The sequence below is a fragment of the Cololabis saira genome, chromosome 14 (assembly GCF_033807715.1).
Source record: "Cololabis saira isolate AMF1-May2022 chromosome 14, fColSai1.1, whole genome shotgun sequence".
NCBI classification, from domain to species: domain Eukaryota; kingdom Metazoa; phylum Chordata; class Actinopteri; order Beloniformes; family Belonidae; genus Cololabis; species Cololabis saira.
In genome coordinates this window covers 23,055,655-23,076,505 of record NC_084600.1, presented here as the reverse complement: position 1 = coordinate 23,076,505, position 20,851 = coordinate 23,055,655, and the positions used below count along the sequence as shown (strand labels likewise).

Genomic DNA, 20,851 nt, shown 5'->3' with positions numbered 1-20,851 from the left:
TCACTACATTAGCCGGGAATAAAGGGTGAAACGTTACAGCTAGGATGCTCGCAGCAGACATTGAGGATGGGAGTGGATGAGAGATTGCATGGCAGGTATTTCACACGCACACGCACACACTTACATTGTGTCTGTAGAAGGGGTCGACTTTTGTTGGGTATTTCTCAAACTGTTGGGGGAAAGAAAAAAAAGAGAGCTAAGTACAGAGATGTGGAGAGAGGACAACCGTCACAAGCACAGTCAACGGGCTTTCATTTCAAGCCAACACAAAATACATCACAAACTGTGTTTCCGAACTAAGGACATGCCTGAAGATCAGGATCCAACATGTCAAATGAGATCCGAGTTCAAGCACTTAGCAAGCCGGCCTGTTTTTAATTCTCTCGTTTTGTGATCATGTGAAGACCTCGTAAACCGGTGCGGACTGGGTCTCATTTGGTTGCAGGCTCTGGGCGAACATTTCCACAGTCAAGACTAAACACTGCAGCTATAAAGAGCCTTTTTATAGCCTCATTAGCTGTCAGAGGCCTCGCCACGATGCCTTTGAGGTATCATCAGAGCCAGGCCAATGCTCTGTGGGCCAGGCTGTTATGAATGTGTGTGTTTAAGTGAGTTTCAGATCGAGGCACCCATTGCCTGTGGTCGCTCCCAACAGACAGCAGCTCTCTTAATGCAATGCATTTGCCAGTAATGAAAACCCCCAAACGGGACCAAATGATGTCATTAAATTCAGAATGAATTAAGTGTATCATGTTCTGAGAGCTGGCTCTGAACTGAGCATGCTCTGGGCAAGTTATTGCCAATTTAGAAAATAACGGCATTCAAGTCTGGAGTTTTAGAGTATGCCAGAGAAAACACTAGAGAGGCTTTATGGGAGAATAAAAGCACTGCTGTGGCGTGGACGGACACACATGGTCATCATTGAAAAGCCGCCACTGAAACCCAGAGGTCCCTGCAGCCTGTGCTCACACACAACCAGACTGTGTAAAAATCTTTGCTCTCATAACCGCAACGTAAAAACACTTTCGGTGCCATGAATCCTCTGCAAGACTCATTACTAGAACAAAGGCATTTCAAAACAAACAACTCTTTTGTGATGGTGTATTATGTACACAGGTGCGTTCTACTTATCCTCACATTTCTGGCAGGGGTACGCACCATGGGCGGTGCAGGGGTGGGCATGATGGCGTGGGGGAAGGGCGTGAAGGTGTGCTGGTGCGTGTGCTGGTGGGTGTGTTGGTGCTGATGCTGGTGCTGGTGTTGGTGCTGGTGGAACTCAGTGCGCAGGTAGGGCGGGGGGCCCAGGGAGGCGCCGCGGTCTGCGCTCTGGGAGGCCAGGAAACGAGTGTTGAGCTCCTGGCGCAGAAGTTCTTGCTCTGAAACGGAGGATGTAAAACAGCGTGATTTAATCAAGGAGGCCAAGGTGAAGACGTCTGTTCTTATTATCTTTATTTTTACTAACACATACATTTCACTTCCTATTCCCCTTATATACATGTGTGTGTTTTTGGTTAAAAGCACATAGTAGTTAATTAAATTACAATAAAATTGAATCTGTTTTGCTCCATCACGCTGCAAACCTCTGACACAGCCTTGCAAGATAATACACTCAATGTGATCACTTCACATTATGTCAGTTATACCAAAGAAAGGGGAAAAAAAGCAGGAAATGAATGTGATTATCAGCATGACATTTTGAATTTGAGTGAAGCTGGAAATGATTAGAGCAGTCTGACTGCTGGTCCTGTCAAATGCTGTGATTTGATACGCTACAGCTCCTCCGAGACAAAAGCATCTGTTGTTCTAATAACTTTCACGCAGCCCGTGGAGAAAGAACGGATTTCAAGTAATCATTGGCTTTTCTTCTAAATTCAACAAAACCTGCCACGAGAGATTGCATCTCCTCCAGAGTAACCTTATCCTTCCTATTCCACAGTGACTCACTACAATATTCTCTGTTCTCATTTCTAACTTTATTGAGCTGGGAGTGTGGGTGGAATTTTCTCTTCATGAAAATTTCATTAGTATCTTTTGAACAAAATCCAGCTCAGTCCATTCTGTGCTGAGGATATTGATTTCTTACTCATGAACATTGTTCCAGGTGAAAATGGAAGTTCTGGGAACGCGGCTAAAAGCAACAAACAAAAACGAATACACGGACTTGACATTTAGCAGTAAAACCACCGCGTGCAAACATTCAGAGGGGTCTGCCGTGGCCTTCGCGGGGCACCCTGACATTACCGGCGTGTAGAAAGCTGATCAATCACAGCATGAGACGTAGTGTTAAAGAAACCTGAGGCACGGAGTGCATGTGGCTTATTTTGGACTTGGTGGCTTGTTTCTTTAAAGGGGACCTATTATGAAAAACATTTTTTTTCTTGCTTTAACATATATAAAGTGGTGTCCCCTCAGCCTGCCAACTCAGAGAAGGAGGAAAGCAACCAAATTCTGCAGTGTCTGTACAGCCGCCCAGATGATCCATCCAGTGTGATGTGGCTTCTACGAGCCGTTCAGATTCGATTTACATAGGTTGGCCTCCGATACGTGAAACCACGCCCACAACTAACTCTGCCGGCCGGAGCTTCCGCCATTTTTTCGTAGCGGTGTATCGCATCATTCAGGCAGCCAATCAGCACAGAGCCTCATTATCATGGCCACGCCCACTCAGAATCCCACATAGATAATGAGGTTAGAGACTGGGAAGATAAAGACATGGCTCAGAGGCTGAATTTCTAATTTATTTAGCAAAAACAATCAAAAGCTTGTTTTTAAGACATTCAAGGCCTGTTTAAAATAGGTATTAGATGCCATAATAGGTCCCCTTTAAATCATTACCAGAAGGACATTCTGTCTATGAAAATCAAATGTGTTAAAATATCAATACCAGGTACAAATTATTACAGTACAAGTGGCTTATGCGAACGTATATTACTCCCTCTCTACTTAATCGTTTTGATCCTAATATACCGGACCAATGTGTAAAGTGTAACGTGGAGAGGGGTACATTATATCACTGCTTATGGCAATGCCCAGAGATCGCAAAGTTTTGGAAAGAAGTAATTTCTAATTTATCCTAGATTATCTCAGAAGATATTCCTATTTGTCCACAATTGTGTATTTTAGGTATATTTCCTGATAACTTAAAAATAAACAGTAGAAAGAAGAGTATGATAACTTATTCTCTTCTCCAGGCGAAACATTCGATAGTATTGTTTTGGAAGAACCCAGGGACCTGTACTGGATGATTCTGTTGAATGATGATGTAGGGGGGTTTTTGTTTTTCTTTTGTTTTGAGTTTTGTGCGTAATGTTTTTTTATGTTGTTGTTTTGTCTCTGTATCTTTGTCTGCTATGCTTGTGGTTTTTTTCTTTCATTGTTTTTTTTTATTTTTATTGTACATTTTATTTACAGATAACTGTATTGTTGTAATAATTGGAAAAAATGTAAATAAATATAGTGTTAAAAAAAAATGTGTTAAAATAAAAGCTGCTCTTGAGTTATTCTTATTCTGCTTCTCGTATGTCTCACACATCTTGGCAACATGATGCATAAGGCAAGAGTGTTTTTTTTTGTTTTTTTTTTGTCAGCCAAATGGACAATGCTCTGCCACACCACTTGGGGGTGGTGTGGGAACGCCTGTGAGCCGACGGGGGCTTACCTGAGTAGGCACTCCCAGCAGCAGGATGTCCAGGTACTGGATGGGTGCTAGACGTCAGTGGTGGTGGTGGAGGCAATGCTGCTGGAGGCGCAAACATATTGGGGTGATGTGGGTGAGGTGAGGACTGCAAGGCAGAGGGGAAGCCGTGGGGGTGGCTCTGGTTGGCGGCCAGAGGCAGGGAGAAGGTGGAGGCGGCTGCTGCCCCTGGAGGAGCAGGCGGGTGGTGGGGGTGGTGCAAGGAGGGAGCAGGCGGCCCGTGGAGCTTGGTGCCTGGGGTGCTGCTCCTGCTGCTGCTGGATAGATAGAGAAAACAGGAGAAAGGTGCAGAAAGAAGCCAGGTTAAGCCAGGCGTGATGAGTCAAAATTAAAACTTGCAACCCCCCACCACCCTAACCCCACCCCACCCATCTCCATCTGTTCCAGCGTTCACTTCCCAGCACAACGTTTTCACACCTCGACTGCCTTCCATTTACAAACGCCTCGCCGCCTCACTCCTGTGCTTCACAGAATCCGGGGCAAACACGAGCCGTGAAAACGGCACATTCGCAACACCCTTGGATGCAAATAAACCACCGCTGGCAAACACAACAGAGCGAGCATCTGTCTTTGAGCAGCTTCTGTTAAGACACTTCCTCCACAGCCAGGTAGCGAACATGTGCATCGAAAATGGGATGAGAGGGACAGAGGGTGCGCATGCATGTGTTAACAAACAGCCTTTTGTTGCGCGTGTGGGTTTCCTCCGGGGGCAGTCGCAGAGCCGGCGTCTCCACAGCTCCACGCTTTAAGCCTAAAAGCTCATTTGCAGCGCTCGCTCTGCGCTGCGGGCCCCGGCTGTGATTATTCACAGCGGGTGCCAGGCCGTGTTGGCATGCTGGCAGACTTGCAGGGCTGGCACGGCGAGAGGCAGGCGGAGCCAAGTCCCGAGAGCCTCCGAGGCCAAGCTGTTGATGGGACTGAGTGGGTTCTGAAGAAGCTATCTTAAAGTCCTACATTATGAGGAGTCTTACAGGCTTCTCAAATGATGGAGGACACAATGGACCAGTGGGTAGCCCCACACTAGCGCCACTGTGCTCTCTTCCAAGACTATGAAAACTGAGTGACAACAGTGTATTTGAACATCTAAAGTCTCCCAGGAAATCGTTAGAAAATGTGAAATTTAACAGTCCTACTGAAGGATTTATTCTTTTTTCCTAAGAATGAATAATTAGACCGTAGGCCTATTCGCCTTCTTTTCCTATTCGCTGGTAACCCGTCATCCATGAAATAAGAACAATAAGGATCTGATTCAAGGTTATTTTAAACTGGATGGAATATACACAGAGCTGCAGTGATTGTGTGGGCTGCTAATAAATCACAGGCACTCGGGGCGCGCGGCGGCCTTTTATTCAACTGTTAATAATCAGTGCCACTGTTTGGCTCGGGAACTTAAAGCTCTCCCTGATGGCAATTTACATACTGATCGGGCATTACACATACTTCCAGCTCAAGAGAGATTCAAGTATTTTCAAGTGTGTGTGGGGGTTTTGCCTGAAAAGCTCTGAATGCATTTACTGAACCACAACACAAGAGGACACGCCGTACGACACTCTTAGATGGTAGCTTTACCTGTGGCCGTTGAGGTTGAGGCTGTTGTAGGCAGAAAGCGGCCGGGGGTGGCAGCGCGACGGGGGCCGGTGAGCCCCTGCCTGGTGTGGGTGCTGCTGGTGGGGGTGATGGCTCGGGAGGGCGGGGGACGGTGGGTGTGGGTGCAGGCTGGGTGTGGGCTGAGGCCTGCTGTGGGGCAGCTGCTCCGGCGGGTGTTGGGGTTGGGTTGGGGCCGTTGGCAAGGACTCTTGGCTCTGGGCGGGCGGCAGGGCCGGGGGCGTCTGAGGCCTGGGCGGGGGCTCTGAACGCGGGAGCAGGTGGGCTGAAGCCGGAGCCTGAGCGGGACTGTTCGTTTGGGTCCGAAGGGGGGACGGGGCCTGGGGGGCAGGTGCCTGGGGCTGTGGCTGGGGGGGGCCTTTGGGGGGCAGGAGTGGATTGGGGGTGCTGGATGCAGGGGACTGGGGGTCTCTGCAACTCTCCTGGCTCCTCTCTTGACTCCGCTCTAGACCTGACACCGTGATGAAGCCGGGGCCGTGAGGCTCCTGGCTGCCATTGTTGGAGAGCACATCAAGACCAAAATCTGGAACTGTGCAAAACAGAAGGAAAGAAGCCAAGATGAGAAACACACCTCCTACAGTATAACAACCATGGGCAAAAACATGAAAACCAGAAAAACCTCAAACATACATTAAATTACGCTGACATAGATTCCTACTGCACACATCGTCTTCACTTAGCGTGCAGGACAAAAGGACGCGTGCTGCGGTCACAGTGTTTGAAAACAACATTTTGGAACGTTTGGCCACTAACCGATAGCTGGCACGTTCAGAAAAAAAAAAAAACTGCAGAAGAATCATGCCACAGATTGTAGATTTACATCTTTAATTGCATATTTTTGCAATTTGTCGGGTTGCTGTTGCAGTTTCTAAAAACAACTTGATGCAAATACAAAATACACAGTTATTATTTCGTTGGGAACATTTATTGTTCTTTATCACATGCAAATGAGGGTGACAGTAATGACTGTTAGCATGCATTAAAAAGAGGCTGCAGCATAAAAACGCTGCAATAACACATTCAGGTTGACGATGCCCCTTTGATCAAAGGCTCTGTTTGTACTCCTGTGAATTAATCCCAAGAATGAGTGATTATGGCTGTACTATGTTAAAGTCACATAGGACAGTGGATAATAAGCTCCATCCAGGGTATTTCTCTGCAGGGACCTTGTCTGACAGAACAAAGTGCTCAGACATCAGCAGTAAGCTCCGGCAGCAGAGAGGCTCATGGGGGATGACAGCGCATACATAAACTGTAATTAACGCTCCCTCTGCCTCATGGGGGTTTCACAGGGACTCCTCCTCCCTTCTTCATTTAGCAAGCTAAATCCTTTACCTGACAAAAAAAGTTGTGGATGGGTCCCAGTCGTCCCTGGGTGGAGACTAGCAACCTGCGCTGCGAAGCAGCTCCCTGACACAGGGGGCTTCCATCTCCCTGACAAACGACTCCCCCCAGACCAACTCCACCGAGGGGAGGCCGAGCCATCGGGCTCCACGAGAACATCCATCATTAGCATTAAAATGCAAAGTGCGGTTTTCGCAGCCCGAGGTGCATGTGATATTCTAGTTAAGGGTCAGGGGAGGTCATTTCTGGTGCATGATCACAATCAATATCCAGAAAAACGATTGACTACAGGAGGAGGGGGAGGTCTGCCTGTCAATCAAGATACAATAAGCACACTCTGATGCATCTTTACAAAAGTCTCGGCTTTTGGGAAAACAAAAATCGGAAAAGCTCTTATTATAATGAAGGAATGCGAAGGCAGAGGTAACCAGCTCCTTTATAGAAATTAAATCTATGCTGTTTTAAGTGCAGTCTCCACGTAAGCTCATGTTCTCTACCCTCGTGTGCATCAATAAACAAGAAAGCCCAGCAGCTCTTACATCCACCTCTCTAATCCATGTCAATCTTATCCACTTACAAATGCTATTACTAGTCAACAGAGACTGCTTCTGGCAAACAACTTCACCAAAGCAGATGATGAGACCAGAAATTCCCAATTCCCAGGTCTCCCGGTGCACCTTGAGGTCCCGGAGGTCCGCGGCTTGTTTTGAGAATGTGCTAACACGCTAAAAAAGAAGGTGTCTATTCTGGTCATAATGAACACTCCAGGGCAATGCAGAGCGGGGAAGAAGAAGAAGAGAGAAGTATACGCCCGCTTCCCTCCCGCGAGGGTTCATTTGTCAGTCTTCTTCATCCCTGAAAACAAATAAGAGCAAATCCCAACGGGATTCTCAAAATATAGAGTCCTGCTATAGTTTCACTGGCACTGCAGTTTCTAACCAGCCTGCGTTGCTTGGCAGAGCAGGAAAAGAAGCCTCTGGGTTTGTGTGCTTTGGCCAGAAAGCTGGATTTAAGTGCAAAGAGAGCACAGGAGGGCTTTGCCAGGGTCAGCTGGCCGGGAAGCCTTTCATTAACGCTGAACATCAGGGGACCTATGAGGGGCCGGACTGAAGGGAGAAGTCATTATCTGAGTGTGAGCCACATCTTACAAGTCACCCCGGGTTGTCTCAGCACCTCTGATTTCTCTTCATGAGGTCAAAGCCACAGCAGCTTGTGGAAATGTGATACTTGTGGACTGAATATAGTATGTTAAATATGGATTAAAAAAACAACAAACCGATATCTTCAAATGCAAACTGTTGTAGGGATGAGTCCGTTGTCGTGTGGGTCTCTTTCTTGCTTTGTTTTGATCTCACCTTTGTTGGTAACATCTCATTAGCGTTGGAACTTTATTTTTCTTAGCACTAAATTTAGGTCTGAGACGGTGTTTAGCCTCAAGGGTTAATAATGCTGTGTACTGATTGGTTTGTGGATAGAAATAGCCACCTGAGTGATGGATGACTCAATCTTAAAGCAACCTTTACACATAACACCGGTCAGCATCATGGCATGAGGCTTGGCAAAGCGGAAGGTACAACATTAAATTAATTCAGTATTTGGCCATAACTGCCATACATAAGGGGATTCATTTAGCAAACTAGATGTCAGTGTCATCATTGGATACAGTTTGGCCCACAAAATGATTAGCAAACAAGTGCCAACAACATCATCTTCTAAAAGAGCAACTGGCAGGCGAGCACCTGCCCTTCTAAAAAATACATTAGTCACCAACTCCAGCCAAAAGTGCTTTGCTTTAGTGTCACAGTGTGTGTGTGGCCATGACAGCCTACACCGCGTCTGGAGACATCCTGACATATTGATGGTTGCAGAGACCTCTGCAACACGCCAAGCCTTCGCTTCTTGACCCCCTTAAGTCTCATCCGCCTCAAAATAGCCCCTTGATACATTCTTTACCCTCATTTATCCAATTTCAACCAAGCAGGGGTCGCATGACTCCAATCAGACAAAACCAACACATATGGCAGGAGAGATGAGACCGACTCCTGTGTGTATGTTACTGTCACTCAGTGAACAGAGGTTAAAAGAAACCACTTTTTGTCCGGCACAGTGGGGATATGCTGGACAAACCTGCACCGCATTATCGCCTCAGGGGCACCAAACGATGCAGCTGCTCTGAACTTCACCACCATCCGTTACTATCCATGATATGCGGTAGGTAGGGACCAAGTACACAAACACAGCCAGGTCTGCTTTTGCAGCTGTTCAGCACTAACTTCACCATGGGCAGACACTGACCACTTATGAGTCTGTGAATTGGAAAAATAATGTTAGAGCTAAAAGCTAAAGTCATCATATGCAAGTTAGGGCTGTGCGATTAATCGATTTTAAATCTAAATCGGATTTATTAATCACAATCGATGTTAAAAAAAGGAAAATCGGAAAATGGATTTTCCTTTTTTGCAGCTGCATTACAGACAGACCTCGTCTAGTCATCTTTGTTTGGTCAAGAAAATTGTAAATGTTGTCACTTTACTAAACTCAAGGAGGATTTACAGGATCTTTCAATTGCACTTCATTCCCAATAGGGACATTTGTTTTCTATTTTTCTTTATAAATAAAGATAAAATATTTGAAACAATTTATTCCAATGTCTTTTGTAGTTTTACCAAAAAAATTTAAATCGAAAATCGGGTTTTCAGAGAAAAAAATCAGGATTTTATTTTTGTCCAAAATCGCCCAGCCCTAATGCAGGTATTATTTTTATTTTATTTTTTGTGTTCAGTGACTTAATCTAAGACGATTTCATGCTAACTTTTGTTAATTTTTGGAAAATACAGTAAAGCCCAGATAATCCAGATGAGAATATTATCATAATTTCAAATAAAGAGACAAGCTAAAAATATTGCCCTACTTTCATGGTACTATTACTACCTGGGGACCTGGATCTTATGCGATATTAACCCAGTGCAAATATGGCATCCCTGTCATTTGTAAAACAAAAATCCCCCCCACAAATTACATTTCAGCAAAACACAAAGCTCCTAGTTTCATTTTAAAACAGTGCCAAAGCAGCTGTTAGCAATTCATTGATTTGAGAGTGGGAGTGATTTATATTTTATTTCTTCTGGCTGTCTTTCGTGTCTATTTCCCAGTGAAATGATGCAGCTGTGGTGGATATAGTGATCAATGATGCTTTGGCAGAAAATTCAAGAACTGTATCAGCATTTTGCCACACACGCAGACGCAAAGACGAGTAACAGAGTGACAGTGACAGGCATTACATGCATGACGAGTGTGCAATAAGAAACATTTTTCTATCCTTAATTAGACCCAAACTCTAGTCTGTCAGAACAAAGCCTTTACAATAACTAAATATCCTTCTACTTCTACCACTCTGTTTGCTGTTGCCAAAGCAACATCAGCACGCGCATCTGAGTGATATCATTTTCAGGTTCTTGCAAGTCCAAATGTGATCCATTGCCACCCATCTCCAGAGTTTACGATGAGACACTTTCCAGTCAATATTACAACACATCCAGGAATTAATGTCACTGAATTACAGGAAATCACAGACTCTGCTTGTCCCGTGCAAATGTGCTGCATGAAACGCAGATGTTGGGGTGTAATTCTTCAATCACTCTGGGTAATACTAGTCCCGTGTGAATGATGATTGGGCTCAGCCCAGATATTTTTCTCGCTCTCTTGGGGGTTTATCCTCCAAAGACCATGCTTGATGGCTGTATCTGCCATGGAAATAGTCTGAGTTAACCTGGTTAGCACTAATAAACATTAGAGCGGCATGCTGGCTTGGTGGATGATTGGTTCTCCACTGGGGGAGTTTCTGTAATTTGTATGTTTATCCTGTGCTTGTGTGGGTCTTCTTCAGCTACAAGTGATGCACGTCGTATACAGTACGTGCATGTGGACTGCGACCTCTCCGGATGTACCCCAACTAGGGATGGGCGGTATGGACTAAAAAATGTATCACGATAATTTCTGGCATTTATCCCGATAACGTAAAAATTACGATAAAAAAAATACCAATTCAACTCCACCTTTTTAACTATAAATCTATCTCGCTCTCAGATCCGCCATGTTTGTTTCCTTCCTTCCTTCCTTCTTTTTTTCCTTCCCTCCTTCCTTCCTTCCTTCCTTCCTTCCTTCCTTCCTTCCTTCCTTCCTTCCTTCCTTCCTTCCTTCCTTCCTTCCTTCCTTCCTTCCTTCCTTCCTTCCTTCCTTCCTTCCTTCCTTCCTTCCTTCCTTCCTTCCTTCCTTCCTTCCTTCCTTCCTTCCTTCCTTCCTTCCTTCCTTCACGTACGTTGTGCGTGGATTTAACGCAGAACCATAAATCAGCTTTACACAAAAACATCAACAGGAATGTATCATTTTTACCGCGAGATGACAAATTGTTATTGTGAGGAATTTTTTGGACGGTTTATCGTGAACGGTAAAATATCACCCATTCCTAACCCCAACCAAGGAAAGCTGGGCTCAGCTCCAGCAGACCCCTGTGACCCTGAACCTGCCTCTTGGCCAGGATTGAAAGATAGATTTTTAATCTCAACACAGGACATTCCTGGTTGAATGAAGGTTAAAAAAACAACCATGGGTATAGATAATGGATGGAGGGGTAAATGTTATTGTGTTTAACGTACAGGTTGCGTACAGGTGCTACTTTTTTTGATTGGCAGTCCAGAACATGCAACTTTACCCCATTTAACCTTTCGTAAGAGGGGAACGGAAACGTTGCCTCAAAGCTCTCAGCATTTTATCTTTAGCCTTGAAAAGTAAAGCAAAACAAAAAGAAAAGCAGCCTCTGGAAGGAGAAGCGCCGACAGCTCCAAAACCCAGAGCTGTCTGTCACAGCTGCCAGAGACCGAGGAAGACTCACTCATTCACCATCACCCCTAAAACTCGTTGGCCTCTCGCTGCCTGATGCTCCCCATCCCGCTTCCTGTTTTGTGACAGTATACAAACCACTCACAGATCCAATTCCTCCAACAGACGAAACTGTTTAACTGCACTTTAACAAAGCCACAGCATGACGTCAGTGAATCATAAGGACTTGATTCACTTTGTTAAGAGCTGGTGAGACAGGATTTGCAGTAGATAAACAATGAAAGCCTTGTTGTGAGGGGGCTACACCGCCTTTTTTCCCCCTCCCAAACATCATCCTGCTTCTTCTCAGCAAAGTGAAAAATAAACAGAGTGAGACAGACTGTTTGCTCAAGTTGAATCAATTTAAATACTCACTGCACTGAATGAAAATTCATGGCCTTGCATCTGCATGCCTCAGTAAACTGTAATTACAATCAGGATCTCCCTCCGTGCTGAAGCTGGGATTTCAGAAACTGATGAGTAAAATCAGCCTTGGAAGTATTCACTCGCCAGTTTTAAAATACACTGCTGCCCATGAAATCACAGGTTTGCCTCTGACCTTAGTATGGAAACGATTTAGAAAAAGAGACTGCATAATCCTCTTTCTAGTTATTTTGTTTGACAACAGAATTAGAGCGGTAATTGAGGAGCAGGTGTTGACAGTTGTCTGACCTCCGGAGAGGTGTATACAGCATATGTTCCTCCGGAGCCCATTGATGAGGGACTCTGCTCGGGTTATTGTTCCTAATGAAGCCTGTAGTTGCATTAATGGCAGATATTATTTTTCACAGATTTTCCTTCTTCATGGAAGAAAACAATAAACAGCAGGTCAACACTTTCTGTCAGAGCTTGCCAAGAAAGATAATATAAAACAGGCTCTACTGCTTCTCCGGCCAAAAAGAAGAAAAGCAAATATGTTTGTGTCTGCACACATTTGAGAAACCGTTCAGTTCCACACTGATGCTGTCAACAGCCCTTCACTTGTTGCAACGTGCGAGAACTGAATGCTTCTTCACTAAGAACAGTGTATTTTTCTCAGAGGATCACCCTTGAGTTTATATTAGTGCAGGATATGTGCCACATAAACGGAATTATAGGGTGTTTGGAAATCCTTTACAAGGAGGAAGTCTCTCAAAGCATCTCTGCAGAGGGTTTGTGATATGCTTTAACATTTGACTAAATCAACTTTACATATTTAAATGGGAGTAAGAGACAAGTGTTTCCTGAGACACGCTGACTAATAATGAGAACTGTGTTCTGTCCTCTGTCTGAAATCTGTCCTGAATCTTTTAAAATCTATTTAAAATCAGGTGTAGTGGAGTCGTATTTATGTGAGCAAACACTTTAATGTTAAGAAATTGCCCACTAAAATGCGTTTAATCTCAAAAGAGCTGGCCTGGCTGTGTGTCTGATATATATCTAGCTAACTATTTGGCCTTCATCACAGAAATGCACCACAGATGTTGGAGGGGCTACACGCTGGCTCAGACATGTATGATCTAGGCTCAGTAGTTTCAAGGGCCAAGGAAAACAGTCTCATACACATAAACCACTGTTACAGCACTGTATGTGTACTCTGTTACTTGACTAATACACACCATGTGTTAGTAATACCCAGCAGATTAAGTGATTGAAGAGCCAATACTGCGGTGCAGAGGTTAGAGGACTACGCGCCTCGTACAGCCCAAGTTACCAGAATAAGCAATGGCGAGGTGGATTAATTTTGTGCAGAGCCACAGTGATAGAAAGTTCACGCCCGCCTCATTTTCCACCTGGACGTTTTACAAGCTTCCACTGGAGAAAGCTGAGACGAATTGATAAACTCCTGTTATCCACTCTGGCTAGCGTGCTCATCGTGCCGGTGGCTCGGGTGGCTCATTGGCAGATGTCGTCCACACGATGAAAGTGCAAGTTGCACAATTTGAGAATGTTGCTGACTTAGTAAATACCAGGAAAGTTATGAACCATCCACCGAGTGCAAGTGTCAATGTAGAATCACTGGTCAATCTAAAATCCATGTTTGTGAAAGAGGAAACGAGTTCCCCAGGGAAAACAGCTGAAATATGACCGAAATATCTGCAGTCTGCATTTGTGATGTCACAGTTTTGCTGGGTTAAAATGAACTCCTCGTTTCCTTATTAGCATTGTTTTAATTTAAGCTGCTCTGAGATCTTTCAATCAGTGTCTTCAGGAAACCCTCATCATTTTCTCCTGCTTTTCAAACCTGAACTTTATATAGTTGGCATTTGCTTGAATCATTTCACCAATGTTAAAGTCACATAATGCATCACTTGAATCTTTAGACCTGGTGCAGATCCCACAATAAGATATTGTGAAGACGTAGAAAAGCAGCTAAGGAAAAGAGTTCAGACTTGCACTTGGGCCTCACGGTATCAGTTCACAGAGGAGCTGCGATGCTATGGCAGAAACCTTAGCTGGGGAAGCTTTCTCCCTGATCTCATAGCCAAGGCCTCCAGAGAATATCCAGTCTATTAGCTCCTTATCCCTCGCTTCTTCAGCTCTGGATACTTAACAACATTAATCTATCCAGAAGCAGGAACACCACATTCAGTGATACCTCCTTCTGTCTCCAGAGTGAGGCAGAACCTCTGGGTAAGGGGGTTCACAAACATGCTTGCTGGACATCCCTCAGATGAGGGTTCAGGGCGCGGGGGCCGGGTAATGATACATGCTCCCCTGCTGTCCCTCCAAGACTCTCTGTCTTGCCAGCAGCTCTTTAAAAGCTGGAGCCAAGAAATGTAAGGCCTGGACATCCCAGCATGTGGAGGGTCTTGGACTGGAGCTGTTTTATTAGTGACTCCCGGGGGCGGTGGGGGAAGGGGAGTGGGAAGCTAAACAGAAATAAAGTAGCTGGTATGGGTGGAGGTGAGGAGGGCAACTATTCTGGCTGCGAGAGTGTGACATGTGTAGTTTTTGAGTGAATATCCCAGAGCATACTGATACCTCCTCACAGTAACACAAACCGCCGCTTTAACAAGCCATGATTGAGCGAAAGGCCAATACCGAGGGGGGGGGGGAGTTGTTACCGCACTCTCTGAACATCCATATTTTATGCCTATCTCATTTGGTTTATGAATTTTGTATAACAAGTTGGGCAGCCAAAGCAAGTGCATACGCAAGTATAAATAGTGTGTATAAGAGCAGTGATGTCATCATTCATAGAGTGGGTGGTTAACCAAGTTATAAAGCCATGACTTAAAGCACATAGACGCCGTGAGACCGAGATCCTCCGTGAAATGGGTGCAATCTAAGGGAATTGGACTCAGTAAGCCACTGAATGTTCTGAGCTCCCCTGACAAATGCAAAGCCATAGAAGACTAGCTGCCAAACCACAGAGAACAAGCACTTACACATGTTTACACTATGACAGAGTGAAAGAGCCAGATGGAGGAGGAAAGTGCATGAGTGACAGAAAAAGCAAAAAGCAAAAAAAAGAAAAAAGAGGAAACTTGCCCCGTCCTGCCTCCTACCTTTTCTAATATCCATCTGGGCTCCATTCACACTCTGTCTGATGGAGGGAATGTACTCCGTTTCCTTTCTCTCAAAGGTTTAAAAGAGCTATTTACTAACAAAGAGCTGCAGTGAACATGTCCTTCCACCCACGGTAGCTCTTATTACAGCTGCTCCTGTAATGGCTCTTAGCTGCATCTGTGTCCCGCACTCACCCTGACAACATGTGGAAAATCTCCCTGCCTCAGACGTACGCTTGGGACCGAGGTGTTTCGTCACCTTCCTCCCAAAGCCATACCCCCCCCCCCCAACATCACCACCTTTATGAGCACATGAGGATGTAGCAGTGGGATCAGTAGCAACAGGGTGTCTCGTTTCTAGCTCTCCTTTTCAAGAACAAATCTTTATATATCCCTGAGGGTGTGAGGTCTGGCTGGAGGGAGCGTAACGGGAGAAGAGCCGGGTCAGGGACTCGATGACGGCCACGCTGGCACAGGTGACCAGGGGAGGGGGCCGGTGGAAAGCTGGCCCGGGCTTCTCCAGCCCGGGGGGGTCTGTGCAGGGCAGCTCTCGGGGGGATACTTCATGCTGGCAGCTGACAGATTCTCTGCAGGTTTGGCTGTCATGCCCGGGCTCACTGAAGCTTTGAAATAACAGTAGCGTGTAATGTGTCAGATCCATCTAGTCCGCAGCAATTGGTCAGCACACCCACTGTCACAGTCGTTTAAAGCTACACGGAGAACATGCAGCTGCGGAACGAAGCGGACCGTTTGACCTTAAACATGTCACATGTACGTAAAACAACGCGTGGGACCGCTCTCATGGTCTCATACCTTCCTAGTGTGCAGTGAAATATGGCAGGTGGCCATTTTTTTTAAAAATGTTGTTGTTTGTTAAGGATCCACTGAGGCTGCTGGGAAGTGTGCAACATCTCAGCTCTACAGTCAGCCACATCAGTCCTTTGGCATTTCAACCTAGGGCTGGGCGATATGGACCAAAAGTCCTATCTCGATATTTTCTAGCTAAATGGCGATACTCGATATATATCTCGATATTTTTTCTGTGCCTTAATTGGGGTTTCCCCCAAAGCATTATAACATAGCATCTCTGTTAGCTTCTTTTTTTCTGAGGCAAACCCTTAAAAAAACAGTCGGTTTTAATACAAAGCCTCGTGCCAAATGTCACACAGGTTCCTTTATTAACAGAGGTCTGCACAATATCAAAATGTATAAAACAAATTAAATAAAAATAAACTGCCTGCATATATAGAATAAAAATGCTTCTTGAATAAAATAAAACAAATATCCCTTTCCTGCATAACAATTAAATTAAAATACACTGTACAATTAATACAATGTAGACAGTAACAGGCAGACTTTTCCACTGAGGTTGACAGTTGTGCAAATAACAAAACATTTGTGCAAATCTCAAATAAAACATTCAAGTCAATTTGTCACAAAATAAGCTATATCAAAATCATAAAAAAAAAAGTAAAAAAAAAAAAGTAAAAAACAAAAAATTTCGATATAAACGATATTGTCTCGTACCATATCGTGTTTGAAAATATATCGATATATATTAAAATCTCGATATATCGCCCAGCCCTACTGTACTTTAATGATATCAGACTACCCTAGACACTGTGTTGAAGGTTGGGGGGGGAATATCACAGGCCATTAACATCAGCAGCAGCATTTACTAGAGTTTTCTGCTATACTGATAATGGCTTTCAAATATATGGAAATTAAGCAAACAAACTGCCACATGTACATGTTGGAAGCCCTTGCTGCCTACACTCATGGGCACACAAAGCTGGGTGTATGGAGGTGGACATGCTTATCCTCTGTCTGACAGCGTGCAGTGTTCCTCTGTGTTTCAAAGGTGCATTGCTGCATTTATTCACTTTTTACTGCCAGTAAAATTGAATTTACTAGGAAGCATGAAACTGGCAGGAAGAAAGTGTTTGAGCATCTAAATGTGGGCATACTGACAACATGAGGTTATGGAGGAGGCATCATAGGAGCTTTGCTCCATAAAACCGTGAGTGGTTAAAAAGTCCACACTTTGAGAGAAAGTAAAAGTGATTTCCCCCCAAAACAGCAACAGCTCATGTTTTTTTTACTGGACTCATTTTCTCTGAGCTAATTTATGTGCCAACATGGGCGGCTCGGTAGCATAGCAAACCGCAAGTCAACACTGTGATCAGGCACAGACTCCCATCTGAAAATAACAGTGTATACAACCTATGGGCTTGTTTATGTGTCTAAAGTTACTTGTAAATGAAACTAAACTCCTAATTCATTTCACTGGAACCCTGCAGGAGGTGAGTTTATTTCAGTCAGAACTAAAATAAATAAGTGTAAAAGCAACAAATGTGATCTGAGAATAGAAAGAAATTCAGGATGTGTGTCAGCACAACGCGAACATTTCACAACACACTGACTTGCATTGCAACACGTGTTTCTTGTCAGTCATTGTGGCACCTCGGTGAAACCAAAGACAATCATCCGCAGGAGCCAACAGACTTCAAACAGACATGCTTATTCTCACTTACATTCTCATAAAACACACACACATCCAGGCAGAAAAGTGCTCTCCTCCCTCTCGCACACATTTACAGTCAGTACTCTACCAGCCAGTCGGTCCACTGCCCTCTTGGTAAGGAACACGGCCTCTCCGTTGTCTGAACCTGTTCAGTTTTGGCTCGCCCTCCATAAGGCTCTGTCAGCTTGTCAGGCAAGCTTAGTAGGCCGTACCAAATCAGTCCACAGGGACCTGGGGGGGAGGAGACTCCTAATTGTACAGCTGGCTCTGCCGGTGTAATAGACAACCTTTGCCTTTTCTCCTATTTTCAAGACTCTACAGTTGCATTAAGGGGTGTTGACGCTTCGCTTCGTCAAGTAGAAAGGTCCTGCCTTTGGCTCTTCGCCTCAGTCCTCAGGAGGGGAGAGGGTGGCCGTCTGCGGCAGAGAGTGACAGCTTGAGCTTGACACACTGACAACCACTGTGATTTGGCCGGGGAGAGGCAAGAATGACTGGAAAGAGAAATGTGTCCCCAGAGTGTCATCAGTCTGGCCCTCTTTCACTCTCTCAAAGGGGGCAACTCGTTTTACACGCATCTACGCCGCACAATTGGGCGGTCTGCGAGGATCAGATTCATGGCGGCCTGTGCCTGCGCTTGGTGTTAAAACGATTCAGGAAAAACTCATTCCAGCGAGGGTTAATGGCATGAATGCGAGGATCAAATGTCTGAAATTTGGTGGAGTATCAATTTGCATGTAGCTTTTTCTCTTCATAAACCTTCACCGACATGACAGAAGCAGCCAGCGTGTCTATATGTGTGTGTGTCAAGTGCCGTGTCATTACCCCTTTACTCAAGTTTCACTGCAGTCAGATTAGTGAGGCACCCGGGGCCGAAAAACGAAGCCGGTAATGGCCGTCTCTCTTCTCCAAACCGCTATGACTTTCATCCCGACTTCCCTTTTGCTTGGAAATGCTGTGTGGTCTGCTGATGTGGTGGCAAAAGTACCCAACACACACAAAGGGGGAAGCAGGACGATTAAACCGGGCCTAAGTTCTCACCATCTTTTCTCGGCTCACAGCCCTCGCTCTCTCTCCCAGGAAACCTCAGAGCAGCCACATCAGCGTGCTGTTTAGAATAACACCACAAATTGGCTGAGGGCTGTTGGCAAGCTTCACTGCGATGAGCTATGTCTGTGGGACTGCGATACTTGGCAAGGGAGGGTTAGTGTAGGGGAAGCTGGTGAGGATTTAAGCTGTTTATTTGAACTGTGCCATCGTCCCAACAGTCAGCTGCCTCCCTGCTCCCTCGTCAAGCCCCAGAGCTTAAGGTAGGATTGTGGTGTTGGTTGGGGAGAGAAAAACTTGATATCTCCCTTTGGGCAGAAGCTGCGCTGAGCTTGGGTTACTTTGGGGAAACAATGCAGGCTCTGTCCACAACCTCCTGTGAAGACAGGGGCTCAGACAGGCTTGCTAGTGCCAGGCTCGGCTGGGGGATTCATGCATCACAACGCCGCGCTGCACACAGCCTGAGCGCAGGGTTTAGAGAACCTCCAAGCTCTGCCTCTAAATGGCCCAACAGAGCGTCCGTCTCAGCATGTTAAGAGCTAAACCAGACGTGGAGCCCATACTGGCGCAACGGGCTGTTTGCTCTTGGCTTGAAAGGCCCCTGTTCTGGGATTTTGGTTTTTGTACGACAGTGTTTACAGTAAAATCTGACATGTGGAATAAGGAGGGGATGCTTGAGCACTGAAATCAAATAGCTCCCTCCAGAAGCATCTTAATCTGTAACAGATGGTGTCACTCTGAGGGACGTTGATGGGTTTGGGCAGGCTTCTGAGAACAGTGGGCAGAAGCCTGTGATGAAGAACCAACGGACGGCAATAAAACTCAACGTTGTGCTTTTCCTTATTTCTTCTTTGGATCAAGTACACGTTTTAAAATATCATTTCCAGGAGACCGATCTAACTTTACACACACGCAAAACGTCCACCGCAGATGAACCTCGTCCTCCCCTCCCTTTCTTCTCAGAGGTAACCATCTCTCCAGAGAGCGAGCCCGACACAAGGGGGTGATGTTGAGCCAAAGGTCTGGCGGCCGCGACTTCCCCCCGTGCACCCAGCGCCTGACTGGGGGGAGTCAGTGGACTGTGGTGAAATAATGAAACGTGGGCTGCAGCAAATGAAAGCCGTGCAATGTGTGTTCAGAGCAGAAACACATGTGAGGGATCTGTGGACTAGTACTAACAAACCAGGATCTTGCTCTGTAGTCCTCTCTAATCTGCCCTGAGGCTCATCAGGGCTTTATTTCTGCATTGCATATTTATGAGAATCAGAGAGGGTGAGAAGGAAGAGGGGAGGGAAGGGGGGGGGGGGGGGCTAACCTCTTCTCTTGTGGGAGCAATTAAAGCCTTGCTTTCATCAATCCTGATCAGAGTCTCCGTGCTCTTGCCCTCTTTTAGCTTTTCTGGCATTACAGACCATGTTTATACTTTCACCTCCCTCCTCTGACATTACAGGAGTGGACCAGAAGACGGAGACTCGCATCCGAAATCTTCCCCTCGAACCAGCAACACAGCTGGAAAGCACCACTGGATTACCAACTTCGACATCCTGGGTGCCATGAGAGACGGGTGATCGTCTGTAGTGCAGCAGTGGCCCATTTATTTGATGTGGAAAAAACACAACTTGAACATGGGAGCAAACTCCTCAAAGTGTCTGAGGAACCCCACAAATATCGGTAATTGATTTGTTTTTTAAACAAATCCATTACTACTTCACGCTGCTCGAAGCAACACCAGCACCACAGGGCTTAATCATTTCACAGTGTCTCTACTTATCTGCTGTGTTAATCTGTTTGAACCACATGTGTCTGCACTTCCAAGGCAGATAATCGAGTTATTCACTAGAACTAACATCTGCTTGCTGGAATTAGATCACTGGGCTACAACTGGGAGTGAAGGAAGACCTTGAGAAGTCCGAGGGCCGTCTGACGCAGCTGGCAGGAGGGTTCGTTCCAAAATGACACTCCTGCCTTCATGCGCACACGCACACACACAAACCCATGCACACACACTTCTGAGGCACCAGGGGGCCTCATTAGGCGGTCGGCTCTCTCTCCTTCTTTGGCAATGTCACCTCGGCCGCAGGGACCAAAGACTGACACAGGCATAATTGGCCCGAACACACCAACGGCGCCCTGGGAACTGCAGGGTCCTGATAAGTGGTCTGTGTGTGTGTGTGTGTGTCCGTGGCGCTTTGACCCTGTTAATGCTGCACAGTTGGCAGGAGAGTGGCTAATGCCACATTGGATCAGTGGATGGTCGTGGTGAAGCGGGGA

At 45.7% G+C, this 20,851-nt stretch overlaps 1 protein-coding gene across 10 annotated transcripts in view; it reads right to left on the bottom strand.

Annotated features, from left to right (window-relative positions):
- auts2a (activator of transcription and developmental regulator AUTS2 a) overlaps window positions 1-20,851 on the bottom strand; it is a 352,954-nt gene that overhangs the window by 10,655 nt on the left and 321,448 nt on the right. For 6 of the 10 annotated variants that reach the window (XM_061740173.1, XM_061740172.1, XM_061740176.1 and 3 more), the window contains 4 exons: window positions 5,264-5,828; window positions 3,659-3,951; window positions 1,138-1,376; window positions 125-169 (listed from right to left, as the gene is read on the bottom strand). In XM_061740173.1, the coding sequence (XP_061596157.1) occupies window positions 125-169; window positions 1,138-1,376; window positions 3,659-3,951; window positions 5,264-5,828 (1,142 nt within the window). Of the gene's footprint in view, window positions 1-124; window positions 170-1,137; window positions 1,377-3,658; window positions 3,952-5,263; window positions 5,829-15,012; window positions 15,141-20,851 lie in introns of those variants that run through there. The other 4 variants (XM_061740174.1, XM_061740181.1, XM_061740182.1 and 1 more) reach the window with 3 other exon arrangements.